This window comes from Talpa occidentalis, unplaced genomic scaffold, assembly GCF_014898055.3.
Source record: "Talpa occidentalis isolate TD23 unplaced genomic scaffold, MPIMG_talOcc4v2.1 talOcc4.12, whole genome shotgun sequence".
Taxonomy (NCBI): Eukaryota; Metazoa; Chordata; class Mammalia; order Eulipotyphla; family Talpidae; genus Talpa; species Talpa occidentalis.
In genome coordinates, this window is record NW_023601212.1 from 40283307 (window position 1) to 40298584 (window position 15278).

Here is a 15278-nt window from a genome sequence, read left to right on the forward strand (position 1 = left end):
TGTGGTCCAGAGGAAACCAGATGCAAGCTCCCAGATGTTTCCTCCTAGTGCAATCACATATAATGTACTTAACTCCCAAAGCAGCAAGCTGTAACAACAAATGTAGAATACTTTCTTTCAGGAAAAAGAAAACTGATGGATGGTTTCAGTTATAGGAGGGATGTAGAAGGTCCAAATAAGGGATGTGGGGGGGACATAATTATAATAAAGTAAAAATCAAAATCAGCAGGCAGCTAGAAACCAGAGACATCCTGCAGGGGGAGAGAAGGGAATAAGATCAAAACAGGGGTGGGAAGAGCACAGTGGACTATGGTGATGATACACGGGTGAATTGGTGGTGAGAATTTCACAAGGACTTTAACCGAGATAAGAAAGCATACAGTGTACGAAAATGAAGAATGATGTAAAAAGTATATAAAATAAATTTTTTAAAAAATAAAAATAAAATATACTGTCTTTCAGGAAAGCTCATAAAAGATTTGATGCCCAGTGGCCTGGGGTAACCACATGAATGAAAACAGGAGTTTGGGATGTACCCTGTTGTTTTCATAAACAGGTTTGTGTACTGAGCAACTCTTATCTGTTAGGTTGGTGGGGGGACTCTCACTAATTCCAGTTCCCAGGTACCAGCAAAGGACAAAAATTTTAAACAAGCATTTCTTGAGGATCAGTAGTTTCAGACCTGTTTATGTTAACTCTTTACTGCAAACTAGGTTGTGGGACTTAGTTATAACCAAGTGCTGCAGCTCATTTTACTCTGTAGGCACACCAAGTAGGATTTTCTGATCCTGTTCCTTAATCAGAAGGGTAAATGCTACCATCAAAATTACTGTGTAGGAACCTTTCCTCTCTCCCTTGCATGTAGATGTCATTAGTTTAATAGTTTTTTGGTGGGTTGTTTTTTGTTTTTATTTTATTGTTGTTTTCAGAAACCATCATTTAGTATAACTGCGTGACTGAGGAATTCCTATACCCAGTGCTGTCATTTTTCTGTGTACATCATGAGAGAGGTGTGAGGGCAGTCTCTATAGTGGCTGGTTGAAAGCAAGTGCCTCCTGAAATTGAAGAAGGAAAGGTTTATGTTTTTAGAAGAACTTGCTACTTTGTATATTTTATGATGATAGACACATTCACCGGAAACCATTGTGACTTTCAGTGAACTTTCTTGCAAACTGCAACTCTTGCCCCATTCTTCAAAGTCAGCAAGATTCAGCATAGATTATTCGGGTCCTGCCAGAATGCTCCTCTAGCACTTTAGCTAGTTAGCATTCTCTATCTCCTCTGCGTATCATTTCAGTTGTTGTGCATGTATATACTAAAAATTGGTGAGAAACAGGCCTGAGATCATGAGTGTGGGGATTTTTGTGGTGGTCTAAATTTAGTCATACCTTCTTCCTCATGTCTGAGCTCTAATTTTTTATTAACTTGCTAGACCCATAATATGAGACAGAAAAGCTAGATCTGACAAATCTTTTTATAGCTAAAAGTTAATAAATAAATTAAAATGAATATTATCCATAAAAGTATTCCATTCAGCCAGCTGCATCTGACTACTTCTAATGGCCCACAATACTTCAGGGGAAACCTTACAATATGACCAGCTATGTCCCATTTGTTTGTTGGATTTCCACACACAACCTCACCTCTCCTGTTCAGAGATGGGAACAGAAGAAAAGGCTTCCACTTTAGTGTTTTTTATTTATTAAAACTTCATCCACATTTGACCCTTCATGGAGTACTTCATGGAGTACTGTGTGACCTGGTGAGTAATAAGGAAAGATATGGGTTTTTCTCACCAGGAATTGAATGTCTTAAAATGAAAGTATTTTTTTTCATTTGTATAGCATTTCTGTCATTTCTCCAGTATACTCCGAGTTCTGCCACTAAAGAGCAACAATATTTGAAACAATCATAGTAAAAGTGAAAAGATAATTTCCATATATTCATGATTCTATTAAATTTATGAGGAAGTGATTATGAGCAGAAAATAAGGGTTCAAGTCATAGATTAAGTTTTGAGATAGCAAATGTGTGTGTGATCTTATTAATTGATGATAGGTTTTCTGTACTGTCAGTCTCATTCATTTTCCTGTACACATATGTGTGATGTTTTAGGACTCAGTGATCTTTGAGGATGTGGCTGTGAACTTCACCCCAGAAGAATGGGCCTTGCTAGATCCTTCACAGAAGAAACTGTACAGAGATGTGATGCGGGAAACCTTGAGGAACCTGGCCGCAATAGGTAAGGATAATGACATTCCTTCCCTCTGTCCATTAGAGAGCAAGTGTTTCTTACCCACCAACATTGTGCTTGGAAATACTTGGAAAATTAGACATGGTCAAGGCTCATTATGAACTTATAATATAATAATTCTTCTGTAACTTACTGATTATTTTGGGTCTGCATTTTAGGGGGGAAAAAGGATGACCATAACACTGAAAATCAGTACAGCAACCAAGGAAGAAACCTAAGGTAAGATGCACTCAACAAAAGAAAGCAGTGTCCTATTAGGAAATCTTTGTGTATCAAACAGATTAAAAACAGGCTGGCTTCAAGTATATTTTTCCTTACGAATTTTTCATTATCAATTTCCTTAAGAAAATTTTCACCAACAAAGAAAGTTTTATGTGACATCTATTCAGAGTTTGTAAAATAGGTCACTTGGAAACAGTATTCAGAAACTATATATGAACATCACTACTTTAATAAAAGCTATACAAATCAAGCCCTGTTGCAAAGCATTCAGTATATTTACTTTTCAACAATTTAAACAGGCAGAAAATCTATACTTTCTGTATATAATGGTAAAATGTAATTGTGTTATTTACTGAAGAAATCATTGATTATGTACCCTTTATTTTTTCAGAAGTCATGTGACAGAAAGACTATGTGAAGGAAATAAAGGTAATCAACAAGAAGGAAACTTCAGTCTTAATCTTAACAAGAAAACCTCTACTGAAGTAAAACCATGGAAGTGCAATGAGTGTGGGAAAGCCTTCATGAGTAATTCATCCCTTAAAAAGCACATGAGATCTCACAAAGCACACAAACCACATAAGTATCAGGGATGTAGAAAGAAGCCTTACAAGTGCAAGGAATGTGGGAAAGCATTCAGTTATCTCCAGCCTTTTCAAAAACATGAAAGAAACCACAGTATAGAGAAATCCTATAAATGTAAGGAATGTGGGAAATCCTTTCGATATCGTCAGTCTGTTCGCAAACACGAAAGGACTCACACTGGAGAAAAACCCTATCAGTGTAAACAATGTGGAAAAGCCTTTAGATATCATCAAACCTTTCAGACACATGAAAGGACTCACACAGGAGAGAAACCGTATGAATGTAAGCAATGTGGGAAAGCCCTCAGCTGTCCTAGTTCTTTTCGAAGTCATGAAAGGACACATACTGGAGAAAAACCTTATGAATGTAAAAAGTGTAGTAAAGCATTCAGTTGTCCCAGTTCTCTTCGAAAACATGAGAGAACTCATACTGGAGAGAAACCCTATGACTGTAAGCAATGTGGGAAAGCCTTCATTTCTCTTGGAAGCTTTCAAAGACACATGATTACGCACACTGGAGTTGGACCTTACAAATGTAAGGAATGTGGGAAAGCATTCAATTGTCCCAGTTCTTACCGAATACATGAAAGATCTCACACTGGAGAAAAACCCTATGAATGTAAACAATGTGGTAAAGCCTTCAGTTGTTCTAGTTCCTTTCGAACACATGAAAGAACTCATACTGGAGAGAAACCCTATAGATGTAATGAATGTGGAAAAGCCTTTCATTGGCTCACCACTTTTCAAGTCCATGTGAGAACTCACACTGGAGAGAAACCCTATATATGTAAGCAATGTGGTAAAGCCCTCAGTTGTCCAACATCCTTTCGAAGGCATGAAAGGACTCACACTGCAGAGAAACCTTATGAATGTAAACAATGTGCTAAAACCTTCAGTTCTCCTCTAGGTTTGCAAATACATGGAAGAACTCACACTGGAGAGAAACCCTATGAATGTAAGGAATGTGGAAAAGCATTCATTTCTCTCACAAGCTTTCGAAGACACATGATGACACACACTGGAGATGGACCTTATAAATGTAAGGAATGTGGGAAAGCATTTAATTGCCCCAGCTCTTTTCGAATACATGAAAGAACTCACACAGGAGAGAAACCCTATGAATGTAAGATATGCAGTAAAGCCTTTAGTTGTTCCAGTTATGTTCAAGTACACGAAAGAACTCATACTGGAGAGAAACCCTATGAATGTAAGGAATGTGGAAAAGCCTTCATCTATCGAACAACCTTTCGAGGACACATGAGAGTGCATACTGGAGAGAAACCTTATAAATGTAATGAATGTGGGAAAGCCTTTAGTCGACCTAGTTCATATCGAAGCCATGAAAGAATTCACACTGGAGAGAAACTACTTGAGTGTAAGCATTGTGGGAAAACCTTCAATTGGCCCACATCCCTACATAAGCATGTGATAAGGATGCATACCAGATAGGTAAATTACAACTGAAAAATACAGGAAAAGCTTTTGGTTTTAACTAATATATTCAAAGTTATGTAAAATTACATTTATATAAGTACTGCAAATGTAAGTAATGGAAAAGCCTGGTGCAAATAAGTCACATAGAATCATCTATAAAATTCATAACATGAAGGAAATATTTTAGAATTTCAAATATATTGTCCTTATCAGTGACTATGAAACTCAGTCACTGGATTATGGATTCTACTTGTTACTTTTGCAAGTAGAACATTGAGTCTTTAATAAGTTCTCTTAGATGAATAGCACATAAGCTTTATAGGTGTTTTTTTTTTCCTTAAGTCAACTTATGAAATTTTTCTCTTTCCATTTAACATATATTTCTAATATGCAAGCAGAGTTGATTTTTGTATAATCTTTAAATTGTTCTATAAGTTCAGTAACCACTGTATAATGACACTTCAGTGTTCATTGCGATTTTCCTACAGGCTTCATGGTCACTACTGACTATTCCTTGTCTGTTATAAATACTAGTCCTTACATATTAGAAAACCCCCTTTAATCAAAAAGAGCCTTATTCTATTTACCTTGCTAGTGAATAGTTGACAGAAATTTATAAGTATGCAAAGTTTGTCAGAATATACTCTCACTTGAATGATAATTTACACCTTTTCCCATTAATCTTGCTGGCTCTTTCAAACTGTGACTTGGATAATAGACTTTACACTAAGAACTCTAAAGAGATAATAAATTGTAGGATTGGAGATGCCCCCTTCCCCAGAATGTGTTATTGCAGCGTGGGTAATGTTGGGATATATATTTTCTAGAACATGTCCCAAATTCAAATTTACCAATAACATCACTTGATTCTGAAGGTACAAGCAAAGAATACCTTCATTTTGGGAACCACAGTACAGAAAAGGATGGATATACCAGAATTTCACATGCCTGCTTTCAGCCCATTTTTCTGATTCTTCACCCTGCCAGCCAAGAATACATACTGCGTGATTTCCATTTTCTCAGAGCTGTTATGATGGAGAATATTCTCTGAAGCTCTGTTCTCCTTGTCTCATGTATTTGTGTAAGATTTGATTTGTACAGTAAAAATCTTAAATACACTATAACTGTGTGTTCCTGATTCTGGGTTACTAAGAAGAGCCTTGTGGGAAATTTTCATCTAGTTCATGTGTAGTGACTACTCTGACCTGGTCCTTCCTGTGAGATTTATCACACCATACCTACCACCAAAGCACCATTATCTATTCCTCTTCCTGATAGGATATATTAGACCACTGTAATTGTAGACTTTAGATCAACTTTGTAACTGTCAAATTGGTCATACTTTTTGAGCCACTGTTACAAAATATTGATACATATGGTATTTTCCCTCAGGCAAATTTATTTTTTATTCTTTTATATCATAATTTTTGTCATGAAACTAATTTCTCATTCATTCTTAATTAAAAATTTGAATCATGGTCTTGCCTTATTACCAGGATCATACCAATAGTCAAAGGGGTGTGATGAATCATGATTACAATGATTGCAGACCTCATATGTAATGGGTTTTATCAGCAAGACAAATTTCAAAAGGTGATAGATTTGGGTTTATGTTAGGTAATGGGATTAGTATTCAAGGAAAGAATGTTTCTATGTATTAGATACTGTCTCCAGCAAGCATGGTGATTATTATCTGAACAGAGAATTTCTTATAGTATATGGTGAATTGTCAGAGAATACAAACTACCAAGGGATAAAAATAGGGTCCCTCTTGAAAGCAAGCTACTCTTGCACAGACATTATGCTCTTGAGCTAATTTTTCAGCATCCTTCCTCTATCAGGCTGTGCACATTCAGAACTTATACAATTTAGCACAAATAATCAAGGCATTATACTCTGTATATAGAAGTGTAAGAAATAAGTTCCTCTAGTCCTGGTCTGTATTTTTTTTTTTTTTTAAAGATTTATTTATTTATTTATACAAGCAATGGGTACAGTCAGAAGCGCGGGGAGGGTGAGAGAATTCACCAGAGCCAGAGCAGGGAACAGAACAGGCAGACTGATGAAATACACTGCTGAGGGGAGCAGCGGGCGGCAGGAGAGGTCTGCGTGCCATGTGGGACTCTGGCTCAGTGGCCGGGGATCGAACTGGTGCTGCAGAGGCTGCGGGCAGCTTCGCAACCCAGTGCTCAACCGCTGCACCACCGGGGAGACCCCCTGGTCTGTATATTTTCATGGGAAAAGAGAAAATAACCAATGGCACTATTTTGTTTTATTTATAAGATGGAAATAAGAGCTTTGAAGGAAAGTTAACAATTACATGTAAAGTAAGGATGAAAGTATGTTCCCTGTATGTTGCATAAGGATGTTCAAGAGGTGACCTGAGAATGGCAAGGAAAAGGGCTGACAGAAACGCTGAGCAGACTCACATATGCCAGTACGGCAAACTGGGAGGGACGCCCTGTACTGTGCCATCCTTGGAAACCTCCTTGGGCTTAACTTAGTGCAGCAGATATCCACAAGGATAGGCATGTCCAGATAAGCCCAAGGGCTCATGTACATGGCATGCTTGGGCTCACATACATGGTGTGTGAGGGACGGTTGTTTTGTTTTCTCTGACTTATGATAAAATGCAGACGTCCTTGTTCACAATTCCTGTATTACCATTCTGGGAAAAATAAAGAATCACTGCTTGTAGCTGACAGTAGTTTCCCGTCTGGTGGGTCCTTCTCAATCAGCGTCCCAGGTCTCAGAGCCCCCTTGAGGCTCACACTGTAGAAGGTTGGGGCCTCTAATTGGAGATGTCAACATTGATAACTTTTATTATTTCCATCACCCAGTAATACATCTTTTTTTTTTTTTTTTTTTTTTGGTGGGACCCTCACTGGCGGCTGGGGAATGAACCAGCGCTGCAGAGGCTGTGGGTAGCCCCGCAGCCCAGTGCTCAACCGCTGCACCACCAGGGGAGGCCCCCCCAGTAATACATCTTAAACACTGAGGAACTGCTTGTAAACAGAGAAACAGTACAGCATTCCTGTGATAACCACCAATGCTTCCCCATAAAGAGAAAACTATAGACATGGTTCATCTTCATTTCTGCCATGGTTGGAGTTGAGATTTTCTGTTTCCATTGCTTTGGGCCATGTGTATTTATGGTGTTTTGTTTAACGTGATTTGATAAGATTTTAAATTGCCTTTTATAATTGGCACAAGTTTGCTGTCACAAAGACTGAGTGACACACTGTGCACCCCATGAAATCATACAGTTCCCATATGAGGAAGAGTTAAGGTCATCTGCACAATTAGCCCATCATGGGCTTTTCCTCTGAGTAAAATTAAGTGATTTCCCAGATGAAACAGCAGAAGAGCTATGGGTGAAGGCAGTTATGCAAGTAATTATGGAAGTGAGCTGTGAACAATAGAAGGTATTGTTATAGGGCAGCCCCGATATTGAACTGGTTGCCTGGCTGTGGGTCCTCACCCACGTGCTTTAAAAGGGACTTATTAATACTCCACTACAGGCATACACAAAAGGTTAATAAAAGGTTTATTTACAAGGGAAAAGGAAATAAGGAAAATGTACAACTCAGGGAGAAAATAAGGAAATAAAGTCTTTAATGCGTCCTACCCGATCTGCCGACCTGGAAACCCAAAGGCACTCTCAGAGCTGGCCGGACGCTGCGAGCTGGTGGAGAGCCAAAATGGGGGACCCCTCCAAAGCCCACGTGTCTGGCTTTATACCAACCTGGCTGCTTAACCCCACCTTCAGGTCCCAGCCACCTTCCCTTTGGTGGTGATGGGATTTGGAGTTCCCAGTGTCTTTGGCTTTGGCCTGGGGTGGGGGTGGAGTCCACAAAGCCTGTATGGAATTAGCTTTAGGACATCCTTTTCCCCCTAACAATATCATTTTGAGGAATAACCTAATTTAGTGGGAAATGAGGTATGTTTGATATCGTTAAAATGGCAAAACTTGTCTTTTTATAAGATTTTTGCTTCGTTAGTGAACAAAGGTTAAAGCCCATTTTTCTATTCACAGATACAATTTCCATATTATTAGACTTCTAGCATATTATGGAAGAGGGGTGGTGAAATACCAGCTTTGTGTTTAGTGAGAAAGCAAAGGAAATCCAATTTTCCTTCATTTTTTAGTGCTCACTTAGATTTTCTTTACAAGCTACGAATTACTCGATTTACTGGCCTTAGTTCTGCCCCTCCCCCAATCATTTCTCCCTTCTTACAAATGAGGTTGAGCCCAAGAAGAACAGGGTCTCCCCAAACTCATACAGCTTATAATGAAATCTCACCATTTCAAAAACCTAATCTGTTCAAAATTTTTATACTTAGAAGATACTGCAATGCTTGTACATTGTGCAGTTTTACAAATATGGCATAAAAATTTACAAGCAGGGTACGTAGCAGCATGGTGCTCTATTTATATTCTGGAAGAGGTAGAGGCCAACACAGAGCCATAAACAATAAGCTTTATAGGTTCAGGGGTCAACTCAACCCATGAATGGGATTCCCGGACAGGGGAGGACAATATAACTGATTGCAATTATACTACATGGGGCCACTTACCCCTCTGCAACGACTGTTCACTATGCTTTACTCATAATAGATGTTTATACAGCCATGTTACCAGTGCCACCAGACATGCCTCTTCTGAAACAAGAATGCAAGAACATTACAAAACTGATACATGATCTTATCTTCTAAATGGCTCCTCTTCCTGTTAGAGACTTTAAACTCAACCCTAGTCTTTGACCATTACTTTGTTGTGATCATCAGACTTACTGGCACTTCCCAAACCAGATCTGTCAAGATGGTCATTCCCACAAGCATTTGCTTGCATTATTGTAACCATGTCCCGACTAGCTACCCACCACTCTTACAGCCTATCCTGTGTACCCTGGATACCAATTTAATTTTGGAAACTCCCCGAGTTCTCTGACTCATCTCAAAATGAATGTGCTGTTTTCCTACCAATTGCAGGCATATTCACTGGCGCTTTCCTGGGCACACATATCATTCAAACTCATATCATTGATGCCAATCAACAAGTATCTGAAACACACTAAATACATGCAGCAGATCACTGATATTTTTAGATGTTTTCCATAAGGAAAACTCCCTGGAGCTGATGGCGACTTGGCTTTTTTGGCCTGCCAGAGAAAGCCAAGGGGCTGCTTGCTGTGTATGGGTAGACGGAAAGTTTCGGGGCGTTAAAGAAAAGGAGAGCCAGACTAAATTTGTCATAAAGGAGAGGAAAATGTATTGCCCCCCCACCCCGCAGGATTCACAGACCCAAGGTGGGGGTCGGTGAAGTTGAGCACGTTGCCAGGGGGAGACAGGATTTTATTATAGGTTGTGGAGAGGTCAGGTGGGAAACTGGGTTAGCACAGGGGAGTGGGGGTTAGTAGGGCGGGAGAGGCTTATTGTCTGAATTGCCTAGGTGGGCTTCCGCATTCCTAGTCCCAGGTGGGCTACCTGGTGGGCTTTTGCAGTCCAGCCTCCTGCATCGACAGACAACACTGGCCATGTGCCATGAATAACTCCTCTGTGAGACATATTAAAAATCAATTAAATACATTTAATAACAAAATAATCACATTACTAAAATACAGAGTAGACACCACACTATAATATATTTTGGCTTGCCTATTTTAAATATGTCACCAGTACTTTTCATATGGCTTTTAAAATTCATATTTGACTTCGTTGAAATGAGATGTATCATAATTCAGTCGACAATCAAGGGTGACTTTTAATAAGAAACACCTTATTAATGTTTGTTAGGTGACTAGAACCCAGTTATTTTTCTTGCCCAATCTGTTAGGGGGAAAGGATGTCCTGAGCTTTGTGGACTCCACCCCCACTCCAGACCAAAGCCATCAAGACATTGGGAAAAACAAATCCCATCACCACCAAAGGGAAGTTTGCTGGGCCCTGAGGGTGGAATTAAGCAGCCAGGTTTGGTATAAAAACCAGCCACGTGGGCTTTGGGCCTCTCTCTCGCTCGCCTCCTGGCTTCATGGCTGGTGGCTCGCGGCCAGCTCTCAGAGTGCCATTGGGATTCCAGATCGGTGGGTTGAGTAGGACGCATTTAAGACTTTATCTCCCACTTTTCTCCCTGAGTTATACGTGTCCTCATTTCCCCTTCCCTTGTGAATAAATCTTTTATTAACCTTTTGTGTGTGTCTGCAGTGGAGTATTAAGCCCCTTTCAAGCGCGCGGGTGAGGACCCACAGTCAGGCAACCCTTTTTATATCGGGGCTGTCTTGTAACAAACCCACAACAGGCAAGCAAGTTCTTAAAGCATGTCCCATTTCCTTTTGTGCCAGCAGAGAGGAAGGCCAAACTGTGGATGTAACTTACAAGACGGGATGCATGATTGCCCTGGGGCAATACTGATGTGCCTTGCGCCCCAGGTTCTAATCAGTGGAACATCTTGTTAATAAGATCAGAGCCTAGAGCCCTTGGGTGGTAGTCAGGTGTATACTCACCCTCCCTAATCTAATGTTTGGTTTGACCCACCCATCTCTGTCAATAAAGAGGCTGGGATCCTGCTCTTAGGGGGATCAACAAAGTAGTAAGATGCTTCCAATTCTATTTTTTCTATTTTCTTTCTAAGAAACCTTTGCTTTTTTCTTCTCTGACTCTCAAAAAATATGGGCAATAAACTTTCACCTACCCAAAGAAGTTATATAGACCAGATTAGAGCTCTTTTGCTAACCCAGGGATAGGAGGTATCTGATAAGAAGTTCACTCAATTCTTAAAAACAATTAAAATCCTTCTTCAAGAAGGAATCTTTAATCTGAAGACTTAGATCTCATGTGATTAATAGGCTTCAGTCGGAGGTTGGCTCTCAGAGAGGATTTTATTATTATAGTTGTCACACAAATTCTCAAGTTCAAACGGGCAAGCCAACCCAATGTTCCCAAAGTACCTCTGACTGAAGATGGGAGGCATGACGTGTCATAGCTGGATCTTCTACCGACATAGAAGTCTTTGGGCTGTGAAAGTAGGCTTGAGGGCCTGGAGTCCAGATGGTCACACAGGATATCAAGCTGGTTTGCAGTATGCCAAACCCTGGAGTGAGATGAGGTTCACATTGGAGAGCAGTGTGAAGTCCAAAGGGAGCAGCGAGCTAGACTCCGAGTCACCTCCAGCAAGTCCTTCACTCAGAGCCAATCTCTTGCAACTGCTCTGAGTTTGCTTCAGAAATCCATTCCTTTCATATATCCTTATCAGGCTCAGATTTGGGCACCATTTGCTTAATCAGTCTTTTAACACTCAAGATGTGGACGCATCCACTTTCTCACACAGTTCTCACAGGCACCTTGCTATTTTTTAGTTTCACTTTTGGTCTATGTGGTTATATTACTTGTAAGCCTTTATGTGTTTTTATTTGTTCATTACATTGGGAAAATGCAGAAGAGCCTTTTTTTTTAATAATAAATTTTATTTTTATATTCCCCATACAATTTCAACCCCCCCATTTTGACCCCAATCCCTCCCCTCCCGCCACCCACCCCCCCCAAAAGTGTCTCTGGTTCATAGATTTTTGTTGATTTTGATTTTCACTTTCTTATAGGTATTCATTTTCCTGGGCCCTTATTTAAGTTTTCTAGATTCCTGCTATGAGTGAGACCATCCGGTATTTTTCTTTTTCTTTCTGGCTTATTTCGCTGAGTATGATCCCTTCCAGCGCGAATATTACTCAGCATTCAAAAAAGATAAACACATGCAATTTGCAGCAACATGGATGGCGCTGGAAGGGATCATGCCTTTTTTTTTTTTCCAGAAGCATTTACAGAGAGACTCAGGGACAATGCCCAGCTCTTATTTTAAATTGTGGAATGTATATAAATCAGCTATTCGGTCACAAGATGAAAAGGTTTCTGAGTCCAAAACTGCCATAACTGTGATAGAGCCAGTGCTCCCCCAATAGGAAATGCCAAAGAATCTTCACTATATTCTCTTAAATCTGACCCTACCTCCAACCTCTGTCCTGAGACACGTGCTGAGAAAATTTTAAGCCAAGTAGAAAGCACTATCGCACAATCTACTAAATCTCTTGATGAGCTCCAGGAAACTCTCAGGATGTTTCAAAATCCAATGACAAACTCCTGTTCATTAGTTTCTCGAGATTCTTGTCTGTTAAGTCTGGTTGAAAGAACACTTGTCGAAGTCTGTGAAAAGGAGGGACATTTTGCCTTTCCTGTTAAAACTAAAAAGGGTCAGATAATTCATGAAAATCTCTTTTCTACTGTTATAAACTTAAGAACTAGCATTCGTGAAAACAGAATCTTGTGTTATTTCATTAGAGAAATCATTGAAGGCATAGTGTTGTAGAGTCTTCCCCTAGACACAGACCAGAGTTCAAATCAAATTTAAACAAAGACTTGATTAGCCAGCTGGCGACAGTCCCTCTTATAGGGAGCAGCCCCAAGCAAGGAGTGATAAGGGTTTTTAAAGCCAAAAACTGCAACTGTGAGTTTTCAGTTGCCACAGCAAGTGGAGTACAGAAGTCAAACTGTGCTGTTACATACAGATCCCGGGAGTTTACAGTTGCCACAGCAAGCGGGAGTACAGCAAGACAAACTGTGCTATTACAAGCCACAGAGCTTTCACCACATCCCATGTTTCAGGTACAAAGGATGCATACATCTTTTTTTTCTTTTAAGATTTATGTATTTATACAAGCACTGGCTACAATCAGAAGTGCAGGAGGGTGAGAGAATTCACCAGAGCCAGAGCGGGGAGCAGAACAGGCAAACTGACGAAGTACACTAATGAGGGGAGCAGTGGGCCCAGCAGGAGAGGTCTGCACGCCATGTGGGACTCTTGCTGGTGGCCAGGGATCAAACCAGCACTGCAGAGGCTGCGAGCATCTTCACAGCCCAGGGCTCAACAGCTGCACCACCGGGGAGGCCCCATACATCTTATTTTTGACAGGAACCTGGCCTCTATTGTTTTGGCCTGGAATTTCTCACAGCCCTAATTTGTCCTCCTGAGCTAACTCAAGCTTAGGCCTTGCGTGGTCTGCTACATCTCACATTGCCCCCATCTCACATTATAGCAGGTAGCTATCAACTGACCCTGTGGGACTGGAAACCGTGGGTAAAAACAGTTCTCAGCACACAATATACTTTGTGGTTTCAAGAATTTAAAGATCACTTAGAAATGCAAGCACATTGCAATGCAGCAGAAAACATTCTTATCACTCCGGAGATGCTTCTGGGTGAAGGCCCATATGCCACAGTACAACATCAAATATGCTTAAATGATGGAGCATATATTCAGATATCAAATGTGGCTGGTCTTGCCTGGGCTTGGGTCCCTAATGACACTTTCCTGGCTGGACGCTTTACTTCCATCAGACAAGGAGCGTCTGAATCATATCTACAATTCATAGACCACCTCCAGACAGCAATAGCTTGCCAAATTGATAACGCAGAAGCCAAAGGGTTTCTAACATGACATGTGGGCTATGAAAATACTAACAGGGACTGCAAAAAGGTACTTTCAGCTTTAACGAGCAAACATCATACCATCGCAGACAAGCTAAGGGCTTGCCAAAATATTGGATTAGATGCTCATAAGACTCTGGTCTTGGCTATGGCTTTACAAAGAGCAGCCCCTTGTTGTAACTGGGCAAACTGGTCATTTTCATAAGAATTGTCCAATGTCACTTCAGGTGAAACTTGTAAACCTGTTAAACCAAAAACCATATGCCCCCGCTGTCAACACATCTACCATTGTGACACCATAATGTCAGATTTTCAGGCCTAGTCTCCCCACAAGGAATGGATTCCAGGTTGCAGGGGCAGTACTGAGTCCCAGCCACTAGACCACCATGAGTTGGTGTCTCATGAAGCTGCAGCAGGAACTTTGCTGATGCTCAGGCAAGCACATGAAAAGAGGCATTTGTTTAGAGAAAGTGTAATGGTGGTGTCCAGGAAAAGGGGAGGTTCCAGGTTCTCTGCCCCACCCAAAGGAGGGTGGAGCTGAGCAGGGAGGAGAAGAAGCTGGAGAGGAAACTGGAGAAGGAAAGAAGCAGAATGGAGAGCCAGAAGGAGACCTGGAGGAGGTGTTACAGGGCAGCCCCGATATAAAACCGGTTGCCTGACTGTGGGTCCTCATCCATATGCTTAAAAAGGACTTACTGGGCCTCCCTGGTGGCGCAGCTTTTGAGAGCTGGGTTGCGAAGCGGCCCGCAGCCTCTGCAGCACTGGTTCGATCCCCGGCCACCAGGCGAGGGTCCCACATGGCGCACAGACCTCTCCTGCCATGCCTGCTGCTCCCCTCAGCAGTTTACTTTGTCACTCTGCCTGTTCTACTCTCCACTCTGGCTCTGGTGAATTCTCTCACTCTCCCACGCTTCTGACTGTACCCAGTGCTTGTATAAATAAATAAATCTTTTTTAAAAAAAAGAATGCATAAAAAAGGACTTATTAATACTCCACTGCAGGCACACACAAAAGGTTAATAAAGGGTTTATATACAAGAGAAGGGGAAGTGGGGAAATGTACAACTCAGGGAGAAAAGAGGGAAATAAAGTCTTAAATGCGTCCTACCCTTTTGCCCTGGAATCCCAATGGCACTCTGAGAGCTGGCTGTGAGCCACGAGCCATGAAGCCAAGAGGAGAGAGACCCCAAGGCCCACGTGTCTGGTTTTATACCAAACCTGACTGCTTAACTCCACCCTCAGGGCCCAGTAACCTTCCCTTTGGTGGTGATGGGATTTGTCTTTCCCAATGTCTTGATGGCTTTGTTCTGGA

The 15278-nt window shown here is 41.0% G+C and overlaps 1 protein-coding gene across 5 annotated transcripts in view; it reads left to right on the forward strand.

The window, feature by feature from the left end:
• The window catches only part of LOC119240989 (zinc finger protein 791-like), a 53938-nt gene extending 46633 nt beyond the window's left edge, over positions 1-7305 (forward strand). For 4 of the 5 annotated variants that reach the window (XM_054693295.1, XM_037505899.2, XM_037505902.2 and 1 more), the window contains 4 exons: positions 463-556; positions 2115-2241; positions 2412-2472; positions 2867-7305. In XM_054693295.1, coding sequence (XP_054549270.1) covers positions 512-556; positions 2115-2241; positions 2412-2472; positions 2867-4508 — 1875 coding nt within the window. In that variant the 5' untranslated portion in view covers positions 463-511 and the 3' untranslated portion in view covers positions 4509-7305. The remainder of the gene's footprint in view (positions 1-462; positions 557-2114; positions 2242-2411; positions 2473-2866) is intronic. The other variant, XM_037505903.2, reaches the window with a different exon arrangement.
• Positions 7306-15278: the final 7973 nt, after the last annotated feature.